The sequence below is a fragment of the Schistocerca nitens genome, chromosome 11 (genome assembly GCF_023898315.1).
Source record: "Schistocerca nitens isolate TAMUIC-IGC-003100 chromosome 11, iqSchNite1.1, whole genome shotgun sequence".
Classification (NCBI taxonomy): Eukaryota; Metazoa; Arthropoda; class Insecta; order Orthoptera; family Acrididae; genus Schistocerca; species Schistocerca nitens.
In genome coordinates, this window is record NC_064624.1 from 51,957,186 (window position 1) to 51,971,281 (window position 14,096).

The 14,096-nt window shown below is 46.5% G+C and overlaps 1 protein-coding gene across 1 annotated transcript; it reads left to right on the forward strand.

Annotated features, from left to right (window-relative positions):
• The first annotated feature begins 2,368 nt into the window (after positions 1-2,368).
• Positions 2,369-12,796, forward strand: LOC126212614 (ankyrin repeat domain-containing protein 54-like). Its single transcript, XM_049940044.1, has 2 exons — positions 2,369-2,547; positions 12,352-12,796. The coding sequence occupies exons 1-2, from the start codon at positions 2,369-2,371 to the stop codon at positions 12,794-12,796; spliced, it is 624 nt and encodes a 207-aa protein (XP_049796001.1).
• The last annotated feature ends 1,300 nt before the right edge of the window (positions 12,797-14,096 follow it).

The following is a 14,096-nucleotide window of genomic DNA, read 5'->3' on the forward strand; positions in this document are numbered from 1 at the left end:
CCCACAGGGTTCTGTCTTGAGCGTCCTTCTTTTCCTCATTGCTATCAATGGACTTGTGGCCTCTGTCGGTCCCTTGGTCGCCCCTGCCCTGTATGTGGATGATTTCTGCATTTGGGTTAGTTCCTCCTCGATGGCATCTGCAGAACGGCAGCTCCAGGTGGCTATACGGCGTGCCTCTGCATGGACCCTCTCACACGGGTTTCAATTCTCTCCTTTAAAATCGCGGGTGGTCCACTTCTGTCGCCGTACTACGGTCCACCCTGATCCAGAGCTCTATCTCGCTGCACAACGATTGCCTGTGGTTTCACAGTTTCGTTTCCTGGGTCTTCTTTTCGACAACAAGCTCACTTGGTTGCCCCATATCAGACTCCTGAAGGTAGGATGTTTACGTAAACTCAATGTCCTTCGCTTCCTTGCCCACTCCTCTTGGGGTGCGGACCGTTCTCTCCTCCTCCGTCTTTATCGTGCTCTAGTTCTGTCTCGTTTGGACTATGGTTGTCAAGTTTATGGTTCAGCTGCTCCTTCCACACTGCACGTGCTGGATCCAGTCCACCATCGTGGTATCCGTTTGGCCACCGGTGCCTTCCCTACTAGCCCTGTTGATAGTCTCCTGGTTGAAGCTGGGATCCCACCCCTTTCTGTTCGGCGGTCCCAGCTTCTGGTGTCTTATGCCCTCACTATCCGTTCTTCTCCCTCTCATCCTTCCTATTCTATCCTGTTCCCAGACCATGGACGTCGCCCACCCGACTCCCGCCCTCGGGCGGGTTTACCGGTTGGGCTGCGCCTTGCGTCTCTTTACCGTGATTTTCAACTTCCTTCTTTGTCCTGTCTTCCTCGCTCCCTCCGCTCCACCCCTCCTTGGTTAGTTCCTCGGCCTCGAATTCGGATGGATCTCCGCCGCGGTCCGAAAGATTCCATCCCCCCGGTGGTGTTTCGTTCCTTTTTCCGCAAAATTGTATGGGAGTTTCGGGATGCTGTTGTTTTTTACACTGATGGCTCTAAATCTGCTGATCATGTTGGGTATGCCTTCACGTCCTCTGTTGGAACGGAAAATCATCTGCTGCCACCTACATGTGGGGTGTTTACTGCGGAATTGATGGCAATTTCCCGGGCCCTTACCTTTATTAAACAATCCCAACACAACCGCGTTTTGTTATGTACGGACTCGATGAGTGGCCTTCTTGCTATTGACCGGTGTTTTTCGCGCCATCCCTTGGTCTCTGCCATCCATGACCATCTCGCTGCTATTCACCGTGCTGCTTGTTCCATTGACTTCCTATGGGTCCCTGGCCATGTGGGTATCCCGGGAAATGAGCTCGCTGATCGTTTGGCTGGGGGAGCAGTTACTTACCCCCCGTTTCCTGTAACCCCTCCTGCAGCGGATTTACGGCTTCACATCAAATCCCACTTCGCGCAGTCATGGGCCAATTCTTGGGAGGCTACTCCACTGTCTAATAAACTTCGTGCAATTAAGGTGACACCAGGCCCATGGCGTTCTTCCTTTCGCCTCTCCCGAAAGGACTCGACCACACTGTGTCGTCTCCGCATTGGTCATACCAGGCTGACCCATGGTTTTCTTTTGCGTGATGAGCCACCCCCGCTATGTGGTTGTGGAGCCTTCCAGTCAGTGGCCCACATTTTGGTTGAATGCCCCCTTCTTTTGGCTCTGCGTACTAAGTACAGACTCCCCCACACTTTACCTTTGATGTTGGCTGACGATTCCCGGATGGTCTCTCTGGTTCTCGGTTTCCTCCGGGAGAGTGGTTTTTATTCTCAGTTTTAAGGTTTTTAATCTCTCTGGTGTTGGGGCAGGGCGGTGAGTGTTTGGGTGTCTCCCACTGTAGGCAGTGTTTAGAGATTCCCGATTCACCTCCCTGACCGGAATCCTCTTTTCTTTCCCTTTTACTCTTTTTACCCTTTTTTAAGGCTTGGTTAGTCTTTTTATTCCCATACGTATTTTCTGCATTATAGCAGTTGTACCTTTTAAGTCACAGGTGGTCTTGCCTATGCTGCTTCAGCATAGTGTTGGGTTCGTTCTCTTGCCGACTTCCCTCATTTGTTTTTACCAATGACAACGTGACTGCCCTTTACGTTTTTTTCCCTTTTTCCGTTTTATTGTTCTGACTTTTCTGAGATGTCCCGTTAGCAGAATGGAGTATATTTGAAACAAGGGACTGATGACCTCGCTGTTTGGTCCCTTAAACCTCCAACAACCAACCAACCAACCAACCCTTGAGTTTTACTAGATTCCATGTGCTCTAACAACAGTGACTGGGCGCTAATGACCTCAGTAGTTGAGCGCCCTTAAACCCCACCAAAAAAAAAAGACCCACTGATGTCCCAGTGTGTGTTTCAGACTGTGACTGTGATGGCAGAGTCGGGGAGAGACAGCCTAGCAGGCGGCCAGGGCGCACCACTGGAGGAGTCTGGCGAGGAAGCAGGCGTGGGGCAGGCCGCGGCAGTGGTTGAGAGCTGGCTAGCGCAGCAGCCGGTGCCGCCAGAGACTGCAGCGAAGGAGTCTATTGAGGCGCTGGCACGACAATTCAGGTACTCACCATGCAACATTTTGTGCAATACCTGCATAGGCAATAGACACGTCGCTTTCCTATCTGCTCTGTTCACACTGGTTGCAGCAAACTGAGCATTTCGGATTGAACAAAATACACAGGGTGGCAATTATTGTACTATATGAAATAAGTCCTAACTTCTGAACAGTTTGCGGCCGGCCGGGGTGGCCGAGCGGTTCTAGGCGCTAGTCTGGAACCGCGCGTCCGCTACGTCGCAGGTTCGAATCCTGCCTTGGGCATGGATGTGTGTGATGTCTTTAGGTTAGGTAGGTTTAACTAGTTCTAAGTTCTAGGGGACTGATGACCTCAGAAGTTAATTCCCATAGTGCTCAGCCATTTGAACCACTTGAACAGTTTGCGTTAGGACGGTCAAACTGCGCGGTTGGCCGCGGAGCATGATGGGAGTTAGTATGCGAACGTGCATGTGCATGTGAAAACGTCACAGTACAGCGCGCCTGAAACTGTAGCGCTTGTGAAGCCCTACTATGCGAGCAATAGGAGCCCACCTGCGGCTCGAAGTCTGTGACAGTTATAGCTGAAGACAACTGGTTAATGTGTGCTAATAATCAAGAATTTTAGTTGTAAGTATGAGAGATCAGGTAGTCTTGATGACAGTGTTGGCAATGTCTGTTGTGCAAAATGAGTGAAAATGCCCGAAAGCATCGAAGACATGCACTGTTTCATACAAGCTGGAAAACGGTGGGAATCATCCGCGAGACACTGACAATAAGTTTTGTTGAAGTCCTGCATCTCTTCCCATACAAAATTCAGTTCAATCAGCTGTTACGCCTCAGGGCCATGAACAGTGGTTGTGCTTCGCCAACACAATGGTCCACAGCATTGATTTTGAGGTGAATATGGTTTGGTTTAGTGACAGAGCCCACGTTCAGTTGGATGAGTTCGTCAATAAGCAAAATTCGCTCATATGGGAGACTGAGAATCCGCATTTTGCGATCGAGAAGTCTCTTGAGCCTCAAGGGGTGACTGTACAGTGAGTGCACAATAATCAGTGCGGTGTTCCTGCTGAAGAGTATGTGAAGAATTTGGGAGATTATTCCATCCCCATCACGTAAAGCGACCCTGATTACGTCAGGATGGGGTTCATGTAAGACTCAGCTCGACCCCCAACGAAGTGGCAGTGTGTTTGATGTCCTGAAGCAGCGCCTTGGGTACCGCATTCTGGCTTTGAAGTGCCCAGTGGCCAATGGCTTGGGCCTCGACTGGCTGCTATATTCTCTGAATCTGAACACATACAACTCCTTTTTATGGACCCACGTTAAAGAAAGCGTGTACAGCAGTAACTCCAAAACCGTTGCTGACCTCAAAGCAGCCATTCAGGACATATTTGACAGTGGGTCATGCAGAATTTCGCTGTCAATATGCGTCACATCGTTGCCAATCGAACATGTCATAACGAAAATCTGAATATCCTTAGTAAAGTTTACATCTTTAATGAAGTGTGTGCACGCTGTAGTGCGTCACTTACTTTTTCATTTAGTTCAATAATTGTCACCTGGTATGCACTCTTTTTCTACCGTGACATTTTTATAGTAATGTCGATTCTTCGGTTTCTACGCTACTAGACTCACATACACTGTGATGGTACACTTGACAGGTGCATTGGGTGTACTGTCTCCAAAGAACGTGGACGGAGAACAATGGTCCTTGCGAATCCATACCCCAGTGTCTCCATATGGCGACTGCAGTAACTGTTACAGCTCAACACACAGTGTAACAATACCCCAAATTCGGCAGTTGTTTGTACTCACTGTACTGTGTAGTGTAAAATGTGCCTCGTCACGCCATAGAATGCTGCTTGCTCACATGTCGTAAAACCAAAGAGCTAATTCAGAACGTTGCTGTGAGTCGTGAGATCTCAGTAGCAGCCCAGTATGGATCTTGCACGGGCACCATTTGTAAAATAGACCACACCTCTTTGCGTACCATTGACCACGGAATGGACAATTTTTGTATAACTACACACACTACTCGGGGCCCATGCTGCATGGTCAGTTACAGCAACAGCAACCACGTAAGTAACGTCCACCAGGATAGGACGCCTTCCTTTTCCAGGTGCCGCACCAAACTTTTCGAGTTCCATTATCCTCTCTAAACCAATTAATGACATCAGGCTTCTACTCGGCGATTCTGTCGAAGTGCTCCGCTGCGATTGCTACTGTGAATATAAATGTTTCACTAAAACCGCTCGGTCTCTTCTGCACACATACTGCCAACTAACGTTATGTCCTGCCGAATGAAAATGTGGCTGTCATACTCTCATGCTGTGTACAATGCCTTATTTGGACCAGGTGGCCATAATTGGAACTAAGCAGTAATGCAATAGCGTATCTACAAAGTTTCTTTCCCATACGGTAGTTACAGGCCACACCATGCCTCCGTGAGTGGTTCCACTTCAGTTAGAGCCACGCGCTACAATAAACTCTAGAATGCTATGTGCCGAGCTTAATTGAGGGGTGGAAAAGAGACACTGCGGTAACCCAATCGCTTTACAAAGATGGCACGGAAGCAAAGAGAACTTCACAGCAGATTGCAACGTAGCCACAGCGTCGCAAACAGAGGCCAAAAATAGCGAATGGAAGGCTTTGCATAAAGCATTCAATGAATTCGAAAGTAAAATTGTCTACAGACTTGACAGGAAACTCAAGTTGCTTTGGTCTTACGTTAAATCATTAGCAGCGGACGCGTGGACACACTGGTCATAATGGCACTGGAGCATAGGATGACGCACAAATGATAGAAATGCAGGGTCTTTCAAAAAGAATATACGTATTTCGAATGCATACACTTACTAAAGATATACGAATATGACACTTTAGAAACATTTACGAACCTCTCAAGTTCGTATTACAGATGTTCAACATGTCCTCAGTCAGCGACACGGACAATCACATAGATATTCAAATTCCTTCCATACTCGAGCAGGCATGTCCTTTGTCACACATGTTACGGCAGTATGGATCTGGTGCTTCAACTCTCCCAAGTTCTGTGAGAGTGGTGGTACATAAACGTAGTCTTTAATGAAACCCCACATGAAGAGGACAGCGAGTGTCAAATCTGGAGACTGTGGAGCCCAGCTGAGAGATGCTAAGTCCAAACTCCTTGACGACCAGTCCAACGGTTCGGTAGTTTCATTCAGATATTCGCGCACTTGGCGACTCCAGTGATGGGGTGCGTTGTGATGTTAAAAAATGAATCTGAGGATCAATTTAGTACCTCAACCTGAAACGTCTTTGCACTGTAATCGCGGAATTGCAATTCGCAAACGGGAGAACGCGAACTGATTCCTGCTGCGGAGTAGCCGTTTTAAACATACGACGGTCACAAAGAAAAACAGAAGACAACTGACATCTAGCGGCTGTTAATATAAACGAGACTATGTATTCGTTCCTCCAATAGCTGGGCCGAAGCGCAGCGATCGATAGTTTGGACAAAATAATACTTTGTAACACGTATGTTCGTTTTGAAACACCTCTACGCCTTTTTCCAAAACTTGGGCACAGGAACATCGAGCTATAGTTCCTCGTTTAAATATTCGCATGAATGACAAAATGCCACATCGAAATAGGTGACGAAGGGCTAGAAAAGCAACTGAAATCGCTCAACAGAGAAGGCCATTGGACCAGACAGGACAAGAGTATGTGATAGTGTTTACGCCTCTAGAGCAGCAGTATAGCTAGTTCTCTAGGGAACTAAACTGTTCCTAATGTTTAGTAAAAAAGCGCAAGTCATTCCCATTTTTCTGAAAGGTCGTCGATCAGACGCACAAAGTTATATAGATCTTTATCTATGACGTCGGTCTTTTGTAGAATTTCGGGGCGTTTCACGCTCTCATATCGAAACATTTCTGTAGACTGAAAATCGCCTCTATAGGTACCAATATGGGCTCTGGAAACGACGCTTGGGGAACCCCGCCTTGTTCTGTTCTAAGAAATCCATAAAGCAGTAGATAAAGGTGCCCACGTTAATGCCGTGCTCCTTCACCTCTGGAAGGCATTGAAGAAACTGCCAAGTAATGAACAGCAAACCCGGGTCTTCATGCTTGCTAGGCAGAAAAGCTAACCATTACACCACCACATCCCGATGGTCAATGTAGCTGCATGAACTACCTAAGTGCCCTCCCCAACACACACTACACATCTTCTGCTTATTTTCCATTACACCGTTCAGCAATGTTGACCATCGTGCTGTGGTGGTGTAATGGTTAAGCATTCTTGCCTAGCAAGCAAGACTACCCAGGTTAGTCCGAGCAGCAGCACGAATTTTAATTCATCTCTCCTGCTTCGATAATTATAGTCATTTAACTGAAGAGTTTCTAGCAAACAGAAAACAGTATGTCGTTCTGAACAGAGAAATTTCTTGAAGTAGATATAGTTAAACAGGATGGTGTTCCAGAACCACTACGTTTCACAATATAATTGTATGAATCACAGTTGACCCTCAGCGTACGAGATGTGTTCAAAAAGAAACCGAAGTTTTGCTGTATCAGCTTTATCGCTTATTGTACGACATTTTAAGCACTGTCCCGTTCAAAATAGTCCCCTCTAAGGGCAATATACAGTTTCCATCCCCCCCCCCCCCCACCACCACCACCACCCAGTTTTGGAACTACTTCTGGAACACATTTTGTTGGATGGCGTGAATGATTCTCTTCGCATAGTCCTGTATCTCCTCTACACTTTGGGAACAATGTCGTTCAATGCGTTTTTGAGCTTGGGAAATGGGAAACGTCGGATGTAGCTAGGTCCAGAGAATACAGTGGATGGGGCACAACGGGAATGTGGAGTTTAGCTAGAGAGCTGCAGACAATGCATGACGATTGGTTTCCCCAGAATTCAGGCTTCTTCCTGCACACAGGAACCCTCATGCTCACTGGAATTCCCTGGTAGACTTCCTCGTTTACCATCTCACAATGTCGCACAAATTCATGATGGATAAGGCTTCCTAGGTACACACAACAATCACCACCTTGACTTTTGACACTCTGCCGGCCGGAGTGGCCATGCGGTTCTAGGCGCTACAGTCTCGAACCGCGCTACCGCTACGGTCGCAGGTTCGAATCCTGCCTCGGGCATGGAGGTGTGTGATGTCCTCAGGTTAGGTTTAAGTAGTTCTAAGTTATAGGGGACTGATGGTGTCAGAAGTCCCATAGTGCTCAGAGCCATTCGAACCATTTTGCCACTCTTGCGCACTTTCTTGGACAACGTGGCCCCCTTGCCGATGCATAGCGGCGACTGCATTCTTGTTTCAGCGTCATAACCGTACACCCACGTCTCATGGACTGTTCTGATGTTCTTAAAGTTTTCATAGTCATGAACAGCGACGAGCAGTTCCTTGTACATTTCAGCACGGGTATTTCTGCTATTCAGTCAACAAACGCGGTACGAATTTTGCACTGAAACGACGCATCTTTAGTTTTCACTCAAAACTTGATGGCCCGATGCTACACTAATGCCCACCACCTCAGCAACTTCCTGAACAGTTAAGATTTCACAGCACAAACGCTATCCACATGGCCATCATCTGTGGAGGTGGAAGGACGTCCATGCTTGGAATCGTCATATAGACATTCTGCCCTTTCAAATATGTTTAAACCACTCGTAGCACTGCGTGCTAATCGGTCCTGCCCACACATGCTCGTGTAAGCGTTTGAAATGCCTCTCTAAAGGTTTCGCAAACTTCGTAGCAGAATCTCAGGCCCTGTACACGTGCTTACTTCAGTGGCTATGGTTCACTTGCTAATTGGCTAATTCTCCGAGCGACATGAGGCAAATGGCAGTTTTTTTTATCGAAACCTGCCGCTAAGTGCGCTCAGTACCTGAAGCGCGCTCTCTGCTGGTTGCTGCGCCATTCCATAAGTTCGGCTTCCTTTTGAACACATCTCGTAAGTGTAACGTATTGAGAATAGACAGAAACCCCTTCACTGTGTGATTACACAACTGCATAATAATCACTGGAAGCAGTTACGTACGTAAGAGTATGTGTAGTGATTCGAATTGGAACGACCGTGTGAGATTAATCGTAAGAAAGGCAGATGCCAGACTGGGCCATTGGAATAATGCTCTGGAAAAGCAGCAGTGTCTGCAGAGGACACTGGCCGGTCGGCAGCGACCTCTTCTCGCCCAGAGCGCTGGGAGAGTTTGGAAGGGGAGGCGGGCCTTTCATGCCCACTTCCTGCCATCTGACATACTAGCGAGTCCTGTTTACCAGTACCTCTAAAATGACATATCCACAGATCCTTATTCTTAACAAAACCTCCCACATAGCGTGGTACTGACTCTTTCTCATCCCAAACTCTCCATAATAAATAACTCTCGATTCGCTGCTCTGTAAGTTGTAAGTTCATATGTCGTGGTGAACAGAGTCGCAGCAACTCTGACAAGGTGTGTAACAGTCAGTAGCTGAACATGTGCGATGGATGTAAGGACGTGCTGCGGAGACAATCTGTTAGTACTTAATACTCATTATTAATACATCTTGCAGCAGCCCAGTGCAGGATGGCTGCGTCTCGGCCAAGTAATTCTTCTGCCTCAAATACTGTTGACGCTCAGGACCATGCATTGGCCGACTGTACCCTTCCACACAATTTCCTCTTCCGCCAGTGCCGTTTCTTCACGCTCAGCGGCCCCTCGCGTGGCAGTGGCGCGATCCTAGCCTCACTTCCTCACGGTCGGAAGGCAGTTGCTTGGTGACACAGTGGGCAGTGACCCATCGACCATGTGCTGCTGGTCGTGGCTGCTACCTTGGACCGCTGTTGGCCCACTGCAGCGTGTAGCGGCAGCTCTAGTATCGGATAGCTTCAGGACAGACTGCACGGTGGTAGAGATATCACAGAAACCATTTTAATATAAATGGGTTGGGTACAAGTACTCAGTCGAGCTGAGCGTGTTTGGCCTGAGCTATACCCTTTAGCAAGTACGTTAAGCACTTCAGCAGCTGCCAGAGTGGAAGGTTTGTCACACATGCTGCTTGAGTAAACATACGACGTTAACATAGCAACATTTCTATGGCTTTGCTATATTTCGTAAAGTACTGCTGTTGCAATAACCTTCATAATTTTCCACTTCTATTGCCAAGAACGGTTGGTCTGCTAAAAGATCTTAAATACTCTTATGTTCATCTGTGTATTATCTTCAATAACTAGGATCAATGATCTATGGGGGCTCATTGTCTAAAGGTTGCTCGCCTCTACAGTGTCAAGATAGTTTCTCCAGTATGATGCTATGTCTATGGTCTCATAAAATCTGCAAAGTTCTAAAATTGTTTGGTTGCCACCTTCCACATTATAGAAAATAATGGAAACCCTCAGCTTCTGACAGGTGTAGTTAACATACCTCGGTGGGAATCGTCACTTCAGTGTGCGTGAGTAATGAGTGGATGCCAGAATGAGATCTTCACTCTGCAGCGGAGTGTGCGCGGATATGAAACTTCCTGGCAGATTAAAACTGTGTGCCCGACCGAGACTCGAACTCGGGACCTTTGCCTTTCGCGGGCAAGTGCTCTACCCTCATTCTGGAAACATCCCCCATGCTGTGGCTAAGCCATGTCTCCGCAATATCCTTTCTTTCAGGAGTGCTAGTTCTGCAAGGTTCGCAGGAGAGCTTCTATAAAGTTTGGAAGGTAGGAGACGAGATACTGGCAGAAGTAAAGCTGTGACGACCGGGCGTGAGTCGTGCTTCTGTAGCTCAGATGGTAGAGCACTTGCCCGCGAAAGGCGAAGGTCCCGAGTTCGAGTCTCGGTCGGGCACACAGTTTTAATCTGCCAGGAAGTTTCAATGAGTGGATGGGCAAATATGTTACATACATAACGTATGTAGATTGTGGACAGTTGGGAATGTGGGTCTCACAGCAATCGTGCAAGAGAGAAGTCCCTGCAGTCGCGCTTTTCATGTCCTTCGTGGCTCAGAGCATCTGCCATGTAGGCAGGAGATCCCAGGTTCGAGCCTCGGTCGGGACACATTTTCAGCTGTCCCCACCGAGCTATATTAACACCACCTGTCGGCAGCTGACTGTTTCAGTTAATTATTTATTCTAGAGAAGCTGCACGGTCATCAATGGTGTCTGTTCTTTAGAGAGCAGTTACTATCTTCATATTATAGAAAATCCCGACGAGTGTTATCTAACCATCCCGCTTTTTTCGTGCACAAATACTCCAAAGCCTTTTACCGAGCGAGGTGGCGCAGTGGTTAGCACACTGGACTCGCATTCGGGAGGACGACGGTTCAGTCCCGTCTCCGGCCATCCTGATTTAGGTTTTCCGTGATTTCCCTAAATCGCTTAAGGCAAATGCCGGGATGGTTCCTTTGATTGGGGCACGGCAGATTTCCTTCCCCATCCTTCCCTCGCCCGAGCTTGCGCTCCGTCTCTAATGACGTCGTTGTCGACGGGACGTTAAACACAAATCTCCTCCTCCTCCTCCTCCTCCTCCTCCTCCTCCTCCAAAGCCTTCTTAAAATCAGAGTACTACTGAATCCCCTTTCTTTTACAATTAGACTTCCATTTCTTTTTTCATGTCTTCAGATTGCTCCTCCCCCTCAAGAGGTCTTCAGTGTATCCCATTCTAACTTTCTTGCATTTAATGGTGATATCTCTTTACAGTTCTCGATGTTGACACAGTGTTAGATATCATTGAGTGTTTCTTAGACTATTGTATGTGTTGAATTTATTTCCTACAGACATTGCTTAAGGTTCTTCTAGTTCTTCCTGCAGCCGTATTGCTTTACCTTCCCATTCTTTAGTGGCCTCTATTTCTGTACCTCTATCTTTATCTGCTTCCTGTTCACGAAGATTTCTTGAAGTTTCCTTTCCTCTACCTGCATTTGTTAGAAAAGTCCATTCCCATTCAACTGATCTTAGAACTGTAATATTCGTTATTGCATTATCTACAGCGTCATGGACCCGCAAACTGGAATTGTATTCCTCAGTACTTCAGTATCTAGTTGATTACATTTCGATTCCTGCTCATGGTTGTCTTAAGCTTCATCATAGTCATCGTCATAGCTGAATTGTGATTTGAGTTTACATCTGGTTTTCTTTGCATACGCTTTACAGTTCAATATCTGATTTCAGAAGCCCCATTTTTGTCATGACATAACGCAGCTGAAATCTTCACCTGGACTCCAGGCCTTTCCTGCATACACCTCTCTATTGGCCAAAACCACTGAGGCACAGAAGTGCTCATACGAACGTCACAGCTTATGTAGACTTAAAGCAACTCCACCATCCAGAACATGAGTTAGAAAAGAGCACGGGGTCCCTTGCACAGGGAGTGGTGTGGAGAGAACCGACTGCTAGGTGGTTGTGTGTGAAACCAACTTTCACTATTTGGTGAGACTGTATCACGAAATTTTGCAAATGACTGGACTGAGATATATATATATATATATATATATATATATATATATATATATATATATATATATATATATATATATATATATATATATATATATATATATATAGTATTTGCTGCAAGAAGCATCCTCAGGTAACAGGAACTGACTTGCATGAGTCAACGTGAAAATATGGCAAGTGAATTTCTTGAGTGACTGAATAAGCAATTTTTAATGGATAGTTGAATGAAGAACCTGACAAGGGGGTACAACAGAATCTCTGTAGCTTAATGTAAGTTTCACTCTCTTTTTGTATCGTATCATATCAGGTTTGTTGTTGGACGGATATGCACTGAGAAGAGTTTTGTTCTATGATCGCTTTCTCTGTCAGGTACGTGTGCTTGCATAAGTGTGATAATTTGTGTTTTGTACAGCAACCTTTCCAGAGAGGAGGGCCGCAGGAGGCTCATGGACGCAGCTGAGGATTGGGACATGGAGGAGATCATGGCGCTGGTGGCGGCAGGGGCAGACGTAAGGGCTCGGGACGAGTGCGAGAGTACAGCTCTCCACAGGGCGGCGGAGAGCGGACACGTGGAAGCGGTGAAGTCCCTGCTGGAGGCTGGGGCAGAGGTCGACGCCAGGGACTGCAGACAGGTCACACCCCTGCACTTGGCTGCGTACGAGGGCAACACACGTGTGGTGCGGCTGCTGCTTGGGGCCTCAGCTGACCCCAACGCTAGAGATCTTGAAGGGAGGACGCCACTGCACGAGGCAGCAAGAGGGCCATGTAGACGCTGCTACTGCACTGACTGGGCAAACAGCGGGGACAGCGGTCCAAAGGGAGACAATCCCCTTGAGGATCGCCAGCCAGCAGAATAGAGCAGATATGCTGACATGAAATCAGTGCAACAAATGACTGTGGAAGAAATTTGAGTTTCTTCACACTTTTGATACGATTTTAATAAAGAATGCAAAATTTTGATCTTGCAGTCTCTTATTTGGACCTATCTCCAGTAATATTCCAGGAAAACTCGAGGAAAGGTAGATATGAGTGCATTAACAAAAAGGCTGCAAGCAGTCGCTTGCTTTAATCATAAATATATTTGAGAGACAAATATTGTCTTTACATACAGAGAAATACTATCTTCTCGACAACTTTCAAATCGTAAGCTACATCATTAATTTGTGAAATTAATGACTATACTCATGACACTTTTGTTGCCTACATCTGCACTCACTTTCAGAACTCACATTAACAATCAAATTAACTAATTCAAAAAAATTAAACCTTGAATTGCTGGGTATCGATTTATTAACACAAAAAAATAAAAACTGTGAATAGTTCAGGCATATGACAGTGGCGTATATAAGTTTACAAATCTGACAATTTGTTTCATTCATCCTTTTGTAACTACAACCACCTGACGGTTCTTACAAAAAAATTACAATCGCAGATCAGAAAAATGGATGGTTCTTGATTGGCAAAGAAATCATTGGGGTGAAAACTATACAGATTCTTTCCTGAATTAATTCTTTTGACAATGCAGCCTTTGTTTACACGAATACACTGGGAGGTCAAATTCTGTTCAAATGGAATCAACTACGACCAAGTATATCACAAAATGTGGTCCACTGGAGAACAGGGAGTGTGAATATCATTCAACAACCCTACACTGTTGCAGCAGATCTTCACCCTCTCACCTTGATTGATGGGGCAGCAGAGAACAGCACGCTGTGGGCGAGGAACGGCGCGCTGCAGCAGGTGAAGCGTTCTGATGCATCCACGAAAATTTGCAAACTACGTGGACTCGTGTTCTGATTATTAGAAAGAAGAAAACTTCCCCATCAGGGCCGTGAAACCCCGGCAGATTTCAGTGTGAGGTGCCTCCATTCGCTGGTCTGGCCAAGCCAATTACACTCAGAGGCACGATGGTGTGTGCTGGAATTGTCAAACATCAGGCAACCAACTCAAGAGTAATAAGTTCAACCTCGTGACACCCGATATGCCAGAGATTATATGCAGTTAAACTGTCAGTAAAGTTGGAAATTGCCACTGGCTCTTAGTCTACCCCATTTTGTAGACCACATGTCACCCACTAGGTAAAGACTCTACGTTTCCCACTAGGGTAGGACAAGAAGATGAAGACCCTCAATCACTTTCCACCACGCCTCGGTACAG

Bases quoted from the DNA above. Each gene is read 5' to 3' on its own strand.
- LOC126212614 (XM_049940044.1), top strand. From the start codon at position 2,369: ATGGCAGAGTCGGGGAGAGACAGCCTAGCAGGCGGCCAGGGCGCACCA. The intron at 2,548-12,351 runs GTACTCACCATG...TGTTTTGTACAG, and splicing joins GCGCTGGCACGACAATTCAG to CAACCTTTCCAGAGAGGAGG.